This window comes from Lagopus muta, chromosome 6 (assembly GCF_023343835.1).
Source record: "Lagopus muta isolate bLagMut1 chromosome 6, bLagMut1 primary, whole genome shotgun sequence".
NCBI classification, from domain to species: Eukaryota; Metazoa; Chordata; class Aves; order Galliformes; family Phasianidae; genus Lagopus; species Lagopus muta.
In genome coordinates, this window is record NC_064438.1 from 58,613,826 (window position 1) to 58,633,505 (window position 19,680).

The window sequence follows — 19,680 nt, forward strand, 5'->3', positions numbered from 1 at the left end:
TTGGGAAAGGCCTCCTATAAAGAAACATTGGCAGACACAAGTACAGGGACATTCATTCAAACACCAGCTGGCCTTGAAGACAATACAGCAAACAGGGAAAGCATTTGGCTTGAATTTGTAAATGTAATTCTCAGTGATTTGTAAATGCAATTGCAGGGACAAACTGCAAATAAGCTTGGGGAAGTGCTATACCTTGTTTGTTTAAGTTACTCTTGGAATACTGGAAAGCAACATTATTTTGTTATGCCAAAAGTATTTCTTAGTCATTTCTTGACTAGATCTGTTTTCTATTTTAAGCCATTCAGGACATGTGGATGAGCAAGAGGACAGAAACAAAAGTGTTATGAAAATTTCCCAGGAAGAAACAAAGGAAGCAGAGGGCTTGTTAGCTGTGCAGATGGTCATAACACCAAGTGGGAAGCAAGGGGCATCTGTGAGCATCAATGCCGGATGAAAGCCAGGTAGGTGTTGTGTTGCAGCTGACTGAAGACAAGGTCCTGGTGCTGCTTGGCTCAGAGAAGGAAACCAAGTTACTGCAGCAAGCCTCAATGCAACCACTCCATGCTTTGGCAGCTGTATGCAATAAAAACGCTTGAACCCCAGCAGCCCTCAGTGCAAACAGCAAAGGAACATAGGAAGCATTGCTGTTAAGAGCAGTTAATGTGACTGCTTGAAGCTTGGACAAAAATGCAGTTGATTTGACAACCGCCCTGAGACTGGATTTGAGAAGAAGAGGCAGGCAGCACCCTGTGCTGAGCTAACACTGTGCAAGAGGAATCAGCCTGCACCTCCCAGTCCTCTCACAGTACCACTGCCAAAGAACACATCTCCATGGAAGCACGTGAGACTCAATACCAGGTCCCCTGAAATTCTGAGTACAAGCCTTAATTCCTCTTGAGTCTTTCACAGCTGGAAAAGATCTAACCAACAATGACATTATTAAGACTATGGTTAAAAAACTAAACAAACAAAAAAAACCAGAAGATTATTACTGCTGCTAGAATATTTTTGACCCAAGCCTAGGAGATGTTAGACTCATTTGTAACTACCATACAGTTCAGGGACCCAGTTCAGGGAGGAACAGAAACCTGTAGGAAAGGAAAACCAAGAAACACTTATCAGAAAAGTCTACCTCATAGCCTTCTGTTATTTATAAGAACAGCTAAGTTTTAGGTTTGCTTGAGCAGTAACTATCCACAGCCACACACCAAGACAGTACTTCAGCCTTGAATCAGTGTGGAGCTCTGGACATTGTTGCCTGGCAAGGAATAAAGAAAAGGCCAGGAAGAGGAGACCTATTTGAAGCCTAACAGCCAGTCCAAAGGGAGTTCCACTGCCCTGCTTCAGACATGTCTTCACATCCAAGAAGAGAGCTGCCTGCCAAGGAATCAAGGAGGCACTTCCAAACAGCAAATTGCTAGATGGGAAATAGCAGGCATCAGCAAAAACCTTCTCAGGCAAACAGATCTGGTTTGAGATAGCTCTGGCTGCTCTTGAAGATGGTTATCCAAAGAGCGTACCAGAACCTTCTGTAAGAGTTCAGGTGATGAACATGTCATCCAGACACATTAAAGGAAACAATGAGAACAACAGATGACTTCAGTTTTTCCGTTACAGATCCAGAGAGCGACTCGTTCTGACAAAGCAAGAGGATCCTGTGATACCATCTGCCCAAGTACTGCACATGGATCCTACTGTCCAAGGTCACATAGGCAGGAAGGCCTCCAATAGCTTGCAGCATTCAGTAACGGCTACTTTGCAAAGCTCTGTGCCCAGTAACCGAGCTATTACATTTCTGTTCCTGAGCAGAACAAACTTTTTGGGCAATACAACGTACTCTGTGCATGGCAAAACACACAACAGGTCTCCGTGAGAGAGGAGAATGGAAGGGAATCCCCTTGGCTTGCAGAGAGTACAGATTAATGCCTGTCTTACAGGCTGCTCAACTCTTCCCTTCTCCAGAAACAACAATTCCATACAGCATGGAGAAATGCCCCAGTCGTCTGATCCAAACACTTGGACGCCTCAGGCTAAGGGAGGAAAGCAGGAGCTGAAGTTGGCATTCAAAGCCTTCTTTTCCTATGAAGTGTAGTTGCTGTCAAACAGGGAAGGAACATGAAGCAGACTGAAGGTAGCCAAACACCAAATGAACCCCAAGAACAAGTGAAAAGCAAGGAAGGATAGATGAGGACATACGCAATGTTCATTACAGCTTCCACCTTCAACTTTCCAACGTAGAAGGGAACACTTGGATAAGAAGGAGAAAATGCAAAAAATTAAAGAGCTTACTCTTCTTTTTGAGATTTGCCTTGAATATCATTTGCACTGGCAGCAGGCACTGCTTCATACAGTAACGAAGGGAACTGGAACACAAAGCTGGTGCTCAGTATGAAGAAAGTATCAGTAATTTACACTCTTGTAGCACTTGTTTGCAAGACAGGCAGTCAATCCCATCCATCTTCAGCCAGGGACAGATCACCACCTACACGATGTATTTCAGCTGTGGCTGCTGCTAACCTACTTTGCACAAAAGGAACCTGGTAATTATTGCAGCCTGCTGAGTGCTATTCCCTCAGCAGGAAACATGTTCAGCCAATTATCTGCTCTGTGCACCTTGTGCCTCTTGGTCCTATTTTCTAGGACAGACGTCCAGATTTTCTACAGTGATTAATTCCACATTTTGTTCTGCTCTATCTTTTTATACCACCCTTGCTTTTCTTTACTGGGTGCTGCCTGGGTTGTGTGCAAAGCCCAGATAAGCACAACTTACAGAGGCACGGAAAAAAGTGATCAGGAGGAGCATCATGGCTGTGCCTGCAGCAAGGCAGACTCACAGAGAGGTAAGGCTGAGGATGGTATGTGCAGACTGATTTCCTGATACTGATCCTTCTCCTTCACATTTCTCCCATGAAGGATGCTGAAATGGGAAACTGTTTCGCAGCCAAAGAGGAAACTGATAATTTCTGCACGATCTTGTAGCTTGCTTCCCCATATCTTCCCCACATCAAGAAGTTCAGGCTTCTTGATAATAAGAAATTCTGCGTTCAGAAGTGCTTAAAATCCACAAATACATTTTAAGCGTAACTACTTGGATACTGAAAGATAAAGTTTCTCAAGTCTTTCAGAAGCTTCTTCCTTCAGGGCATTTGCTGTTGGTCCTTAAGGTACTGAAAGCACCTAATAAAAGAGATTGTGAATGATTTCCAAGTATTTGTAACAATTAGCCGTTTCATCTATCTTGTAATCTTATGCCAGTGCCATGTCAGTGAACCATCTAAGGAGCCATTTCTCTTTAAAACTCATTTTCCTCCACAAGTTTATGCAATTATAAATCACAAAAGAAATTACAGAATGGTTGAAGTTGGAAGGGACTCGGGGGGTCCAAGCATCCTGTTCTTGCTTTCTCCCTTTTGTCCCTTAACATTCTCCAGTTTTCAAGCACTTCTGTTTCACTGTAATTTCCAGCAGTATAAAAGATCTATTTCCTGTATTAATAGAAGCATCAAGCCTAGACCTCACAGCTCCAGCCCAAATCCAGTACAGATTTACCACCAAACACTTGGTGACCAGCATGCCAGCTGACACAGGCGTATCAGAAGCCTTCAGCAGACATTAATGTTTGCTTCTGCTTCTTGTAGCTCAAGTTTCTGACCCTCAGTCATTGACTCTATGGGAAGCTCTATGGAGAAGGATGAAACAAAGATCTGATATGAAGGACAGACATTTAAAGGCAGGACTGTGATGTGAGGATGTTAAAGAAAAAGAAGGCAGCATCGAAGCAGGATAACACAGCTGCAAGGTTACAGCTGTTAGAAGGGCACTTCTGCTCTAGACCCAAACCGATGTGAGCAGGCACTTTTGATATGCTGTAAGATAACAACATGATATAGCAGCTTGCAGAGTGCTTACAGAAAACACCATAATCCTCTTACCAGTGACACAGGAGAAGAGAGCAGATTTATGGTGGAGAGAACTAGGTCTCCCTCTGGAAAGCTTTCTTGAATCGCTCGGTTCGTATTTTTCAGCAGTAATAAACATTCGGTGCAGCTCTGGATTTATGCCTTCTGGAATCATCCGTGGGCTGTGCTGGTAAAAATGAAGCATTTTGTTTCCTGAAATAGCTTTCTGGATGTTTCTTTTGTTGGACTGGCTTTGATTGTAAGTCTGTAAGAGAAAGGAAAAAGTCATACGTTGCTGAAACACACAGGGCTCGATCAAAAGAACACCTGAGTGTCTGTGAGGTCTTCCACACAATAGCAGGGGTTGGAAGGGCCTCTGGAGATCACCCAGCTCAACCTCCTGTCAGAGCACGTTGCACACATGGGCACCCAGTCGGGTCTGGAATATCTCCAGAGAATGCTCCACAACCCCTCTGGGCAGCCTGTCCAGCGCTCTGCCACGCTCACAGCAGAAGTTCTCCCTGGTGTGATTACGGAGCTCCCCGTGTTTTGGAACGTACTGTAATGCATTTCTATCACTGGCTTTTTGCCCCCTCAAATGCAGATAAAACAAATCATGATGGCCAGTTAGGTCAACAAAACGCTGTGTTCAAGTTCTTGACCCGCAAGTTCAGGGCTGGCAGCATGCATCCACACCATGGGAACTACAGCAGAGCAACAGGATTTGAAGAAAACATAAAGCAGTGCAGTTCCACAGACAATCTGATCATGGTTACATCAGAAATGGCTTGCGAGTCCTTTTAATTCCTTCTTTTTCAAAAGCTTCCACAATAACACACATCAGTCAAATTAAACTTGAACTATCATCTCTTTGTACCCATGCAAGACGTGCAAAGCAGAGTAAGAATCTAAGAGGCACCAAAGAACAGTGACTGTTCTCTAAATTGCAGGCATGCCTTAAAACTCCTGACTACAAATAAGACAAAACACAAACACAACATGCAGCTTTTTACATTCTGTCAGACAGCCAGAAGTAGGCACAACACTTGCAAGAAATACAGCTCTTGCCTGGAGGAATCTGCCATCTACAACAGATACAGGGGTGATGTAAACTGGATTACATCAGAATGAAAGGAGGTCAAGCAAATTAAGGTATAAAGTCATTAGTTACTATCATACTTGCTTCAAGGCCTTTTAATGACACTTCCTTTCATTGCACAACAGAGAAACCAAGATGAGAATGGAGAAAGTAAGGCATGAATCCAGTTCCCACAGCACATCTCTTGCCCTAAAGCACTGCTCTGAGCACTGCTGGAGGCAGGGCAGCAGCAACATTCTTGTGACAGCTCCAGTTGGAAACCAGGACTCGAAAGGATGGACACAAGGAGATGCTCCCTGAACAAAGCTGAAAGGTGCTATGGTGAGCTTCATTAAGCTGCCCACAGGCATTCTGTTAAATGCTGGGATCCCAGCACAGGTTAAAAAAGTTGTTTTATGGAACAAAATTTGAGCAAGATTTTTGAGTAACACAGGAGAACTCTGTAGAAATACAACTGCTTAAGGGAAACGTCAAGGAATTTAAGGGATTATATCAATATCCCATCAGAGAGTGGAACCTTCAGTCTTCATGAGCAACATAAGAAAACATCTCTTTACAAATACCATTCACCTCCATTTTAAACTCTCTTCCCTTCAAATACGCTTCCCCCTTTCTTCCCCCCTCAGACAGGACCCTTTTGACCAATTAAATTCCAGCTACCTACAAATTTAAATCAGAGGCACATTGTTGATAGGAACAGATCAAATATTAGCAAGACTCTGAAACTTGGGCTTTGCAATTAGCTTACACAGATCTCAAACTTCACCTTCATGAAAGCCAACCCACCTGAGAACCAGCCAAGCGACTAAATGAAACCAAACAACAAAGAACAAAATCCATTTTCAGCCAGAACAGCGATAAAGCCTACAAATGCCTGGCATTCAAGATGATGTTGCAAGGTGAAAACGTGAAAGTGCAGCTTCATTTCACACTGCGACCAATCTAACCAAAGAGAGCTGCCCCAGGGATTGCCAGGCTTTCTCCCACCTAAGCACTACTGTGTCATCTCGGGTCCCAAACCCATGGTCATGCAGCTGTGGGCTGACCCTGGTCAGGCTGCTGGTACAGCTGAAGATCAGTTCCCAGCTCTCAGCTTAGCTCTCCCAGGTACATTTGTTTCCCAAGGGGCAGCCGGCACTCAGAGAAGATTAACTGTACTCAGAGCTGAGTGCTGAGATTCAGGAATTTAGCAAAAGTAGATTTCCACTTAAGCTGATCTCTTCAGACCTCATACGCAAGCTGCTGCCACTAAGCACTGCTCTGAGAGCGCGGTGCGTCAGCAGCTCAGAGCGAGGCACTCCCAGCCCCAGCCCTCAGCACTGCATTCTCATCTTTTCCTCAGTCTGTCCCCTAACCTTGGCAAAAAAACCCTGTGCTTTCTGCATCTCAGTTCATCATGGACAAACTAAGCGCTTTTAACAACAAAGGCTTCCAATCACACAATCATGAATGCTGGGGAACAGCTCCGAGATCCCCAAGCCCAACCCCAGCCCACCCACCATCCCACTGCCCACATCCCTCAGTGCCACATCCCCACGGCTCTGGGACACCTCCAGGGATGGTGACCCCACCCCAGCTGTGCCACTGCAGCACCGCTCTCACAGAGAAGAAATTTTTCCTAATACATCCAACCTGAAAGCCAAAGCCCTTAGCACTGAGCAAGCACACGCATTTTCTGACGCCATAGGCCACGATACCTTCCAGCACGGTCAAACAAGACATTGCTGAGAGCACTCCCACGCGGCCCAACTCCTAACATAAGCACCCCGTTCTGATCCAAGCCCCCCATGTCTCCCAGTGAGGATGCAGCTCACGCTCACCCGCTCCTCGCGCCCCTCGGCGAGGATGACGACGACCCGGCCCTGCCGCTGCCGCCCCGTGCGCCCCATGCGCTGCACCAGCCGGATCGGGCTCTTCTGGGCATCAAAGCAGATGATGAGATCGACTTCCCCAATGTCCAGACCTTCTTCTCCCACACACGTAGACACCAAGGTGTTATAGCCACCCTCGCGAAAGCGTTTTACCACCTGAAGAAAGGAATGGATTTCACAGGTTAGCCTGGAGGCCCCTCATGCACGCTTCCTGGTTCAGCCAGATTTTGAAAAAGAAATAAATTTATATTTTAAACCTACAAAACTCAGTCAGTCTTCCCGAATGTGTTGATTCCTTCACTGTGATCAAATACCACACACTGATACTATCAGCGCAGCCCTTCAATTCTAAACCAAAAAGAATCACAGAATCACAGAATCACCCGGGTTGGAAGGGACCCCAAGGATCATGTAGTTCCAACCCCCCTGCCTAGCAGGGCCACCAAACATACACATTCAGATCAGGTTGCCCAGGACCCCGTCCAACCTGGCCTTAAACACGTCCAAGGACGGGGCATCCACAACCTCCCTGGGCAGCCCGTTGCAGGGCCTAACCACTCTCCTAGTAAAGAACACCTTATTCTGACTCTAACCATGGTATTTTTCTAACTTTCATCTTCCAAGCCTTTCAATTATTATTTTTTTAAAACTCTGCTACATCAAAACTTAAAGATACATCTTATTTTCCTATCTACGAGGAAAAAAAATCCCCAAAGCAAGTATTTATGTTAGATCATAGAATCCTAGAATGGCCTGGGTTGCAAAGGAGCACAGTGCTCACCCAGCTCCAACCCCTGCTGTGTGCAGGTTGCCAACCAGCAGCCCAGGCTGCCCAGAGCCACATCCAGCCTGGCCTTGAATGCCTGCAGGGATGGGGCATCCACAGCCTCCTTGGGCAACCTGTGCCAGTGCCTCACCACCCTCTGGCTGAAAAACTTCCTCCTCAGATCCAACCCAAACCTCCTCTGTCTCACTTTAAAACCATTCTCCTTGTCCTGTCACTGTCCACCTTGTAAACAGCCATTTACATTCTGTTTAGTGAGTGTAGTTTTGGATAATCTGAAAGCAAATGAACCACCTAGGAACTTACCAATGACATCTGACATCTCAGTCATCACCACGCAACCCACATTAATATTAATATCTTCACTTATACATTTAATATTCCTTATAAATACTTCCAACTTCAAGTTTCAGCTGTTTACCTCCAGCTGCTCCTTTTGGGTGAAGCCCTTTGTGCTCTTTCCTGTGGCGTGCCCAACAAAAGTCATCACTCTAACAACTGGGCTGAACCGGGACAGCATTTCTGCAATTTCTTGCACACTATCCCGAAATGATGAGAAGATCATCACCCTGGTGTCCACAGATGTGCTTCCAGAAGTGGTTTGATCTGTTTAATTAAAGAAAGGCAGAAAAGTACTTCTGTAAGTGATACAAAAGCAAAGATCTCCCCAAAAACAGGACATCCCACAAGTTGCACACTCACAGCTCTCATCGTAGTCAACAATTACAAGATACACTTCACCTATATGGCATTTTGATTTTTCAAATAAATTTTATTTCAACAAAATTCTTTTTAAAATAACTAAAAAAAAAACAAAAAACAACACTTAAATTAATCAAAAAAAAAATCAACAGTGGAGCAAACAGTTAATTATGAGCCCTTCAGCCTCCTTAGGCTAACCTGAAATCCCCAGAAAACACTCCCACATAGACCTGCTCCAACAATTCCTCTCTGGAATCGAAGCAGCATTCAAATTTTGGAGAATTTGCACCAACTCAAGTGAGAATGGCTGATGTCTGAGGTAATGTTATTAATGCTGCTTTGAAAGGCTCAAGTTTGGTGGCAAGTATCTTGAAATAACATGAAAGATGCCTTCTTCTGAGGAGCGTACAACATGACTTCAGGACGTCACTGCAGAGTCCAGAGCAAAACCAAGTCAGCTGGGCATAGCAGTGAACAGCAGCACAGCAGCAGTCCAGCACAGGGCATGGTGCAGTGCAGGGATGTGTAACAGCTTTCTGTGACTTACTGCCCCAAGCCACACCTGCCTCTACAGCACAGGAACCCCATGACAGCAGAAAGGTTCAAAACCTTCCCTTGCTCTCTTACTCTGTTGCTTCTGAATGTTCTTCCATCACAATCACTTGTATCTCCCAGCTCTGTGGCAAAGACAAGCTCTGCTTCAAAGCAAAGGCAGAAAGACCTGCACCTGTATTAGGTTTCTTAGCAAGGTGCCTTTAACCAAAAGCGTATCTTAATGCTACACAGAGACAAAATGTGCCTCCTGGACACTTCTCTTTTTAATACTTTATTTTAAATCACATAGGGATACTTTTAGAGCACAAGTCTCAGCAGCAAGACAACAACAGCATCTTTCCTAGTGCGACAAGGTCAAAGCTGTCTCCCTTCAAAAACTTCAACTGCATTTCAATGCTCTATTAGAGTTCATCAAATTTCTTATGAATATCCATCAACAGACCAGGTAATCTGCAGTGAAACACAATCTAGAGTACAACCCTGTAGCCAATTAATTTCCTTAGCACAGTACCCACCAGAACAGCCTGCCTACAAGAAATACCTGAACAAATGAAATCAGAGGGCTCTTCTGCTCATTTTTGTCAACAGCTTCAACTGTTCACTCCTTTTTCTTTGAGCTGTCAGCACTTACCAGAACATCCCATCTTCCAGGACTTGAAGTGCTCTATTACTATTTCCTCCAATTTCTTTAATTTTGGGTGACTGTAAATAAATTCCTTTTTATTTTCAGACACTGAAAAAAAAGACAGAAAGCAATTAGAGATAAAAATGAAGCTGCCACAACTATAAAGATTCAGTGAAGTTCTCCTGCTTTTCTCCTTTTCTCCTGCTACAGTTCTCCAGTATCACAGAGTCACAGAATGGTTTGGGTTGGAAGGGACCTCAAGGATCATCAAGCTCCAACCCCCAAGTCAGGCATACAGATTCCTGGTGCCTGCACTCACTGCATTCACCTAAACAAAAACTGAAGTGAACTACTTACTGAAGTGTGTTTGTTAAATCCAGTTTTTTAAAGCATGCTGTTACCATGTCACAGTCACAGTGTGAAAGGTATACAGCCAAAGCATTATATTTCAACCTTTCATTTGAAATCAAATTCAAAACTTCAAACACACAGCACTCATGGGAAGGTAGCTAAACCCACCGAGAGATGGGAAACACCACAAAGAGTCTGGAGAAACTGATCTCAAATAAAGAACTACATAGCCAGGTGTATCAAAATGCACAGCTTCCTGCATCCACAAACTGTGCAGAAATACTCAGTGTTTCCATTAAACAGAAAGTAAATACCCTGTCCCTAAAGGGGAAACACCAACCTGTTCTACTCTTGTGAAGATTTCCATTTGCTGAAGTCTGACACATGTCTGAGAACATGTCTGCCAGCTGCTGGTACAGCCTCATGAAGTCCTCATTGCGACCAAGTTCATTCTTTGTACGAGTTAATCCTGTGCAAAAGAAGGTAAAACACCTCAGCATTCAGACTCCAGAGCAAATCTCACTTTTGCAGTCCAAAAGATAAACTTCTCAAAAGCAGTGAACTCCTTTCAAGAGCTCAGTGCCATAAGTTGGCTTAGGAAATACAGCAAACGTTGTTTAGAGTTGGTATTTTCTCAGGGAAAATGCCACTGGAGATCTGAAGGATGAAAACTATCTGTAGGAACAGAAGCCTGGGGTCCCTGGGTAAACTGAAAGCTCCTACCTCAACCATTCAGCAGGAAGAAAGCTGTCCAGAAATGCTGTGGGGTTTTTTTTAACCAACTGACAAGAAAGAAACCTCGTTTAAAAGCTCAAACTAACAAACCAACAAGTCTCTGGGATGACTTTCTGACAGTGCAGAAAAGAATTTTGTTCTATTCAAATCAGAAAGCAAATGTACCAAATGCAGAACAGAAAAACCAGTTACTAAGAATATTTTCCCTCTGTCACCTTTTAACAGCAGACATGAATTTAAGGGGTCTGAGAATTGAGGAAGCACATGAAGTGCTCCCCAGCACCAACAGGAGCTCTGTGCCATCAGAGAACAACAACCTGAAATCAACTGTAAAAAGGTCAGAAGCATAGAATTCACAAGACAATATATTAGCACACACACACCAGAAACAGACATTCTGCAGACACTCTGGTATGTGATAGGCACTGCACACCTTCGGGTCACACACAGGACAAAGCAGTGCCGTTTTAATTAAGCAGTGCTCTGGGCAAAGTGCTGGCTAAGCTATCCCAAATTACGTGGCCAGATGACACACATGCAAATGAGAACGAAGCAAGAGACCACAGAGCTTCATCCCAGGGCATTCTGCACAGCTGAAACCATCCCCTCCCTGACACAAACTGCAGTTAGACACTGCCAAGTGGAAATTTCTCAGCAAAGATGTCAGAACCAAACCAGCTGCAGCTTCATATCTCCCTATGTGAGATCCTGCACAGCTGGGATAGAAATTCTAGTGTGATGTACCCACATTTATAATCTTCTGGCAAAGGTGCTTGAATCATGCATATGCTTTAAGTACTTCTGCTACAGGGGGAGCTCAATACTGGGAGAATTGCTTTACTGAGCAATTTTGGCTTAAATAGTTTAGCACTTTATCTCTGTCTGTCCTGAGGTATTACTGCCTCTTAGTTTGTTTTTTGTGCCTTATTTGTTTTCAAAATTACTGCTGTACATACACGTGCTTTCCTAAATATACCCCATCTGTAACGCTGAGTTAATGCAATTCCTAGGGGGTCAAAGGAAAAACAAACACCAATTAGGCTTGCAACCCACTCGTTACATTAATTGATTTGTATAAAGCTAGCGAGACAGATGAGGTAAATTAATTGAGGAACAGTGGGAAAAAAAGGAAGGATGCTTCTGAAGACAGCTCACCTTTTGATCCATCCATAATTCCACAAAGGTAGATGAATAACGATCGCACTCCCATTTGCTGCAGCAGCTCATAACCATGATATAAACTGATACAGAGCGCAAAATCTCCTTCAACTATGCCTTGCTGCATCCCCTGTGAAAATAAAACCAACTCATCATTAAATGAGATGATAAACAGCAGGAATCGTACTGCCATTCTTACAACAAATACGAGATGAGTGTCTGAGCAACAGGGCCAAAGAACAAAGCGTGCGTAGCAAGTGTCTGCCTGCCCAGACCTCCATTAGGCAGGTTACAGGACTTGGGCACCCCATGACAACTGACAGACAAGAGGTGCAGTCATGGCATTCTGAGGGGAGGTGCAACTTTGCTCATCATGAACTACAGAGCAATTTCTCAAAACAATCCCAGTTGGGAAGAACGCTTCTTCTCTTTTTAACTCTCCCACAGTAGAATCAGGAACGGTGGAACAAGTAGGCCTGTTTTATTCCAAAGCTAGAACCAGAATGCTACACTGGAAATCTAAATACACCAAAAAACCTCATAAACTCCAAAGTGCTGTTTTTTATTTACTACTTTAATGTAGTAAATGTTTAACTAAAACGTTTAACTTCTGAGTTTAATAACACGAAATAAATGATGGTGCTTACCATGTTTTGAGGAGAAGGGTTTTTTCTGTACTGATCTCTCGCTAGAATTATCTGGTACTTGGTGAGGCTGGGAATGTCCCGCCTTGCTAAAACCCCCATTTTGATCAGGCGTCCAGCAAACGTTTCTAGCACCTGCAAACAGAAGTGTACAAGACATGTGAAGGTTAAAGATGTTCAGCCTCCTGCAGTAGTTTTATTTCTACATCTCTGGTACAGCAGGATGCAAATCACTCATTTACTTTACTTGAAATGTTGAATTTTTCATAACCAGGTGGTTCCAAAGTAACTTGTTAGTGTACCAGACACAACCATCACAGTATTTTACCACAATGCGGTTCCCTACGGATCTGTGCCTGCCATGGCAGCTCCTCCATGTGCTGCCAACCCCAACCTTCTCCACATGCTCAAACCAGCACCAGCAGACAACTGGCCCAGGTTGGAGGTGTGTGTGGCAGGGGTGGGAGCAGAGGTGATCAGCAAGGGATGAGCAGAAGGCAGCCGGGCCCAGAACACAGGCTGCCCTGCTTCCCTCAGCCAGCAGGCAATTTATTTTTACACATCACATGTACCTGCTTTCCACATTGGTGAAATGAAGGAGCTGACCTGCACTAATTCACCGTAATCTTGTTTTTCCTCTTTGTTTCTCAGCCTTATGCGGTCAGGACTTATTTATGTGTTTATTTATACAGACTTAGCTTTGCAGGAGCGCTAACTGTAATAATTGGAGTAATCAGATTTGCTCTACAGAATGACTTACAATCCACCAGCCCACTTGGCGAGCAGAACCCAAAGCACTCAGTGTCCTACAGCACGACGATACGCCTGCCAAAGGCACCCTGACCTGTGTGGCAGCAGGCAGCCCCTGACCTGCATGCGGTGCTTCCCTGCTCTGCTGCAGCCTGTCCCAGCTCAGCCCAACCACAGCGCAGAGCTGCAGCCTAACAGCCCCTATCCCCTGTGCTGCTTCTCCCAGCCTGCTGAAAATCGAGTCTGACTGAACCAACGATGACATTCTTTCATTCTACACACAATGCTGACTTAAGTATGTCTGCAGTTTCTGAAGATGAAATACCCTAAGATGAAAACCAAAGCCATTTTAAAACTGTGATGCATGTTTGAACACTAAGTAACAATGCTCCATTCATCCTCCGCGTGCGTTTCATGCTGTGCTGGGTTTTCAGAGCCCATCAAGTTGCACAAATATTACTAATATCTGCACTATTCATACATTGTCAAGCAGCAGCATTTACTTTAACTGCTCTCTGCTGCTTTGGTTGTTTTCATAGTTTGGTGCTGCCTCAGCTTCTTGCTCTGTGTACGGTGCCTGCACGGCACGAAGAGGTAAATCCCGAGAAAAGGGAGAGGCAATGATTGCCACCACAACTCCAGCGGTATTAATCACCCAAAGAAACAAAAAGCACACAGACAACGGTGATAGGGCAAAGGAAAAATTGTGAAAGCAGAAGCTAAACTGAGAAAACAACGCGCTGGGGAATTTCCATGCTGCTGGCTGTGGGCCCACAGCTCTTTCAAAAACAACTCTCTGCAGTCGGCAGCTAAGCGGATTACAACAGATAAAGGCTGCTGAGAAATAATAGAAACATGGCCTAAATTCCAAACACCGGCGCACCTCAGGCTGCCGTGGGCCTTTGGACAGGAACAGCACAGAATCACAGAATTGCTCAGGTTGGAAAAGACCTTAAGGATCATCGAGTCCAACTCCAGCCCAACCATCCTACCCCAACTCTAAGAACATCACGGCCCTGAGCACCACATCCAAACGGTTTTTAAGCACATCCAGGGATGGTGACTCAACCACCTCCCTGGGCAGCCCATGGCAGTGCTTCACAGCCCTTTCTGCAAAGAAGTGTTTCCTGACATCCAACCTAAACCTCCCCTGCTGCAACTTGAGGCCATTTCCCCTCATCCTGTTCACCTGTTCACCAGTGAGGAGAGACCAGCCCCGCTCTGCTGCAATCACCTTTCAGGTATTGGAAGAGAGCAGTCAGGTCTCCCCTCAGCCTCCTTTTCTCCAGCCCAATCAGCCCCAGTTTCTTCAGTCTCTCCCCATAGGCCACATTCTCCAAGCCCTTCACAGCCTTGTTGCCCTTCTTTTGCACCTGCTCCAGCACCTCCATGTCCTTTCTGTACTGAGGTGCCCAAAACTGAACCCAGCACTCGAGGTGAGGCCTCACCAGTGCTGAGTACAGGGCAGGATGACTTCCCCAGTCCTGCTCACCACAGCATTCCTGTCACAAGCCAGGATGCCACTGGCCTTCTTGGCCACCTGGGCACACTGCTGGCTCATATTCAGCTGCCTGTCCATCAGTACACCAAGGTCCCCTTCCATCAGAAAGACAGAATGTAGAATATATATATATATATATACACACATATGTATACATACACACACAGAAAGCCACCCAGAAGCCTGAACTGCTCCTTTTTTTAGTGGGATACCACTGGCACAGCACTTCTTGCTCCCATCAGAACCCAAGCAGTTAAGTGAACACTGGAGAAGCTTAGGATCAAGCTTTGGTCACAACTAGTGGAAATGGGGTCAGTCTCTCATCACAAAAATATTTATTTAGAAAAGAAATTAATGCTTTAATTAAAAATTAAAGCCCACATGAGTATAATATCTCTGCGCTGGTTTGTTATTTCCTACGCTTGTTGCATAACTTTTTTGTTTTTTAATTTCCCATTACTTGTATTTTTATGTTTCTTCTCTTGACCTGGTTTATAACATGCAAGAAAATCATATTGGCACTGTTTGCTTAGTGTCCAATTTAATCATCTTCTGCAAAACAAACCAAGGAAGACTATTACAAAAGACAGCAGGATCCAGGCACCTGGAGCTTCAAAACTAACAGAACAGTAAACATAACCTACTTAGAAGAGATACAGAAACAAGCACTACTCAGAGTGATTGCTTTTATCTGGTCTCCCTACCTTTACTTTTAATTGAAAAGATAATACTTCTGGATTAGGTCTCCTGAACCTTTCCAAAACATTGACATGTTATATTACACTCATTTAGATGAATTTCTTGCTAGGACTAATGACTTCTTCTAGCTTGCTAAATGCAATTCAAAAAGCTGACAGATTTACTACCAGTATATACAAGGCAGCCAGTGAAGTTACCCATACTGCACTAAAACTGCCAGGAACACAAAGGTTTTGGCAGAACAAGAACCTTCCCAGCTCCAGCCGTGACAAACACAGAACCTATATGCAAGGACACGAGGCTGCAAGGTGTGATGGAGAGCTACCATGACACCTGTCCTGTGCAGGAACACCACCGTGTCCTACATCTGCACATGCCTAATGGGACACGGGGCCAGGCAGCTTCACAACACCCCCCTGGGTCTGTTGTGCCCCACACAAACATTGCACTGCTCAACTCTCAACTCTGGGGTAGCAACTTTTCAACAGAGTGAATTAAGAAAAGAAGGAAAGAGGAGGCTTTTCCCACGTCTGGACCCCACAGTTCTCAGCTGGAAAGCTGGTTGAGCAGCGTATTTGTCACAGGTCTACAGGGAAGGGTTCTGGTTGTACCGTGCCGGTGGAGTGATTTTGTAGGAAGGCGTGAAGGCAACAGGGGTCTTCCAATATCACACAGAATCACATAGAATCACCTAGAATCAATGGAAACGACCTAAAAGATCATCTAGTCCAACTGTCCCCTCATCACCACTGCCACCACAAGCACTAAACCATATCACGCAGCACGTCGTCCAGACGCCTCTTGAACACTGCCAGGGACGGCGACTCCACCACCTCCCTGGGCAGCCATTGCAGTGCCTGACCACTCTCTGAGAGAAAAAGTTCTTCCTCACGTCCAACCTAAACCTCCTCTGGTACAACTTGCGGCCACTGCCCCATGTCCTGCTCGTTGCCCGGGAGAAGAGGCCAAACCCTTCTTCACCACAGCCTCCCTTCAGGAGGTTGCAGAGTGCAGTGATGTCTCCCCTGAGCTCCTCTTCTCCACACTGAACAATCCCAGCTCCCTCAGCCTCTCCTCATAAGACTTGTGCTCCAGACCCCTCACCATTTTGTTGCCCTTCTCTGCACACGTTCCAGGGCCTCAAGGTCTTTCTTGTAGTGAGGGGCCCCAAACTGAACACAGCACTCGAGGTGCGGCCTCACCAGTGCTGAGTACAGGGGGATGATCACCTCCCTGCTCCTGCTGGCCATTCCTAATGCAGGCCAGGATGCCGTTGGCCCTCTTGGCCACCTGGGCACACTGTGGGCTCATGTTCAGCCGAGCATCAACCAAAACCCCCAGGTCCTTCTCTTCTTCAGACTCACAGCCACTCATCCCCAAGACTATAATGCTGCATGGGGTTGTTGTGCCCAAAGTGCAGGACCCAACACCTGGCCTTGTTGAACCTCATCCCATTCACCTCAGCTCAGCCATCCAGCTGATCCAGATCCCTCTGCAGGGCCTCCCTGCCCTCAGGCAGATCCACACCACCTCCCAGCTTCGTGTCATCTGCAAACTTGCTGAGGATACACTCAATGCCCTCATCTGGGTCATCAATAAAGATATTAAACAAGATGGGCCCCAGTACCGACCCCTGGGGGACACCACTTGAAACGGGTCACAGCTGGACTTCACTCCATTCACCACGATCCGCTGGGCACGGCCCTGTAGCCAGTTCCTTACCCAAAGAAGGGCAGACCTGTCCAGGTCACAGGCAGCCAGTTTCCCCAGAAGCAGCCTGTGAGAGATCATGCCAAAGGCTTTGCTGAGGTCTAGGAAGACATCAGCAGCCCTTCCCTCATCTACCAGACTGGTCACCCAGTCGTAGAAAGAGATGAGGTTGGTCAAGCACAACCTGCCTTTCACAAACCCGTGCTGGCTGGGCCTGATCCCCTGGACACTGCATACATGCTGTGCAATCTCATCCAAGATGATTTGCTCCATAACCTTCCCTGGTACCAAGGTCAGGCTGACAGGCCTATAGTTCCTCGGATCCTCCTTACAGCCCTTCTTGAAGATGGGAGTCACATCAGCAAGCCTCCAATCCTCTGGGACTTCACCAGTTAACCAGGAGCACTGATAGATGGCTGAGAGGGGCTCGGCAATCACCCCCGCCATGGGGTGCAGCCCATCCGGTCCCATGGACTTGTGACAGTCCAGATGGAGGAGAAGCTCTCTGACTGTCTCCACGGAATCGCTGGGGGCATATTCTGAGCAGTGTCACAGACTTCCAGATCAGGGCATGAAAAGCCCAGAGGATAACTGGTGTGGCTATTAAAGGCAGATGTAAAGAAGGCATTGAGGACCTCAGCCCTCTCCTTGTCCTCAGTGACCACATTCCCTGCTGCTGAGATCTGGAGCGTTCATTGCTTTGTTTTAGGAACTAAAAAGGGCTGTGTTTAACAAAGTGTGATGCCTTGGGAGGGGTAACCCTAACATTCCCTAAAAGCTCCAGCAGGAACTGTGCACCACCTGTGCAAACTGTAACTCAGCTTCAAGTGGAAGAGCCCAGGGATGCCAGCAGCACAAAGCCCCATGGGGGGAGACACAGAGGGATGGAGCAGCTCACACACTGCTCCACCAGCTGCAGAGAGCCCTGCACTCCCTGCACACAGGAGAACAAACAGCTCATTGGCATGTCTGGGGAAACCTCTCAGATCATAAATACAGCACGTCAACGAAGAGGAGGACAATTATTAACATAAAAAGGTGTGGGGCTGCAACAGAAGATGGCTGAGGAAGGCACAGGAGCTGGTGCTCAGTTTGAGTTACTCTCCGTGTATCTCAGAGCTGTGACAAACGACCAGTAGACTCTAACTGTAAGCCAGAAGAGTGCTGTTACATGTAACCTTTGTGCTGACAGATTCCTATCTCCCTTAAAGCAGAAATACAGAAACAGGGACACAGAAGGGAACGGTGCTTTTAAGATGATCTTCTGATTCTCTAAAACCAGTACCGATCAACAGACAAAGCATCTTTCTTCCTCTCAAAGTTTCTTTGTCACATTGATGCCAATTCATAAAATCACAGAACAGCTTGGGTTGGAAGGGACCTCAAGGATCATCAAGCTCCAACCCCACTGCTGTGTGCAGCGTTGCCAGCCACCAGGTCCAGGACCAGATCACATTGCCCAGGGCCCATCCAACCAGGCCTCGAACATCTCCAGGGACGGCACCCACAGCTCCTCACCATCCTCTCAGTGAAAACCTCCACTGACATCTACTCTCAATCTCCTTTCCTTTAGTGTAAAACCTTTCCCCTTTGTCCTACCACTGTCTGCCCATGTAAAAAGTTGACTTCTCTCCTTTTAGTCTCCCTTTTAATATTGGAAAGCCGCCATGGGGTCTCCCCAGAGCCTTCTCCTCTCCAGGCTGAACACCCCCAGCTCTCAGAGTTTCTCCATAGGAGAGGTGCTCTGAGCACCCTCTGGACCCACTCCAGCAGCCCCACATCTCTCTGTGCTGGTCCCAGGTCTGGATGCAGCACTGCAGGCATGGCCTCACAAAGGCAGAGCAGAGGAGGACAGCCTCTCTGTCGGTGCAGCCCAGAGTGCAGCTGGCCTTCCAGACTGCAAGTGCACACTGCTGGCACAATCTTCTATTACGGCATATTTCACTTATAAAAAAGGCCTACAGTTTATACTTTTCAATTAATTTCACTGAGAATATTTTTCCTCTGTTACTTGAGAGGTTATAAAAAGAAATGGTATTTCTATACCAATCTGTAGTTCAGTAAATGGCATCTCTTTGCACATAACAGAATGAATTGTATCCTCAATCTGCAAGGCTGAATATTTGTTCTTCTTGTATATACAGAGAAATAATCCTCAGGAAAACACCAGGAATGCAGCACTAACAAAACCACCAAGATCCAGCAGCTACACACAACATCAGTAAGTTGCAGGAAAAAATAAGAAAAATAAAAAAATAAAAAAATCAGCTTTGTTCAGCTCTAGGAATAGTCCTATGCTAACAGTCCTAACAGCACCAGACACAGACCATGGCACATCTTCAGCACTCTATGAGGCAGCTTCTTGTACAAAATTACCAGGCACATCACAAAATAAAACCAAATGAAATAAACAAAGAGCAGATCTTCGAAGGAGGATCTGAAATTCCTGCCAGCCTCTCTCTTGGAGCAGCCACTTACCCTCCAAATGATGCCAGAACAAGGGTTGGAATAGTTTTCTGTTACAAAGTATCAGAATCACTTCTGCAGGCCGAGGAGGAGCCTCTGCACAGAGCCCAGAAGTCAGCCCATCTCCAGAG

The 19,680-nt window shown here is 45.8% G+C and overlaps 1 protein-coding gene across 2 annotated transcripts in view; it reads right to left on the reverse strand.

Annotated features, from left to right (window-relative positions):
* Positions 1-19,680, reverse strand: part of FANCM (FA complementation group M) — a 62,059-nt gene that overhangs the window by 26,178 nt on the left and 16,201 nt on the right. For both annotated transcript variants that reach the window (XM_048949115.1, XM_048949116.1), the window contains exons 5-11: positions 12,427-12,558; positions 11,777-11,909; positions 10,227-10,355; positions 9,542-9,643; positions 8,075-8,259; positions 6,819-7,025; positions 3,933-4,164 (exon numbers count right to left, since the gene is read on the reverse strand). In XM_048949115.1, coding sequence (XP_048805072.1) covers positions 3,933-4,164; positions 6,819-7,025; positions 8,075-8,259; positions 9,542-9,643; positions 10,227-10,355; positions 11,777-11,909; positions 12,427-12,558 — 1,120 coding nt within the window. The remainder of the gene's footprint in view (positions 1-3,932; positions 4,165-6,818; positions 7,026-8,074; positions 8,260-9,541; positions 9,644-10,226; positions 10,356-11,776; positions 11,910-12,426; positions 12,559-19,680) is intronic.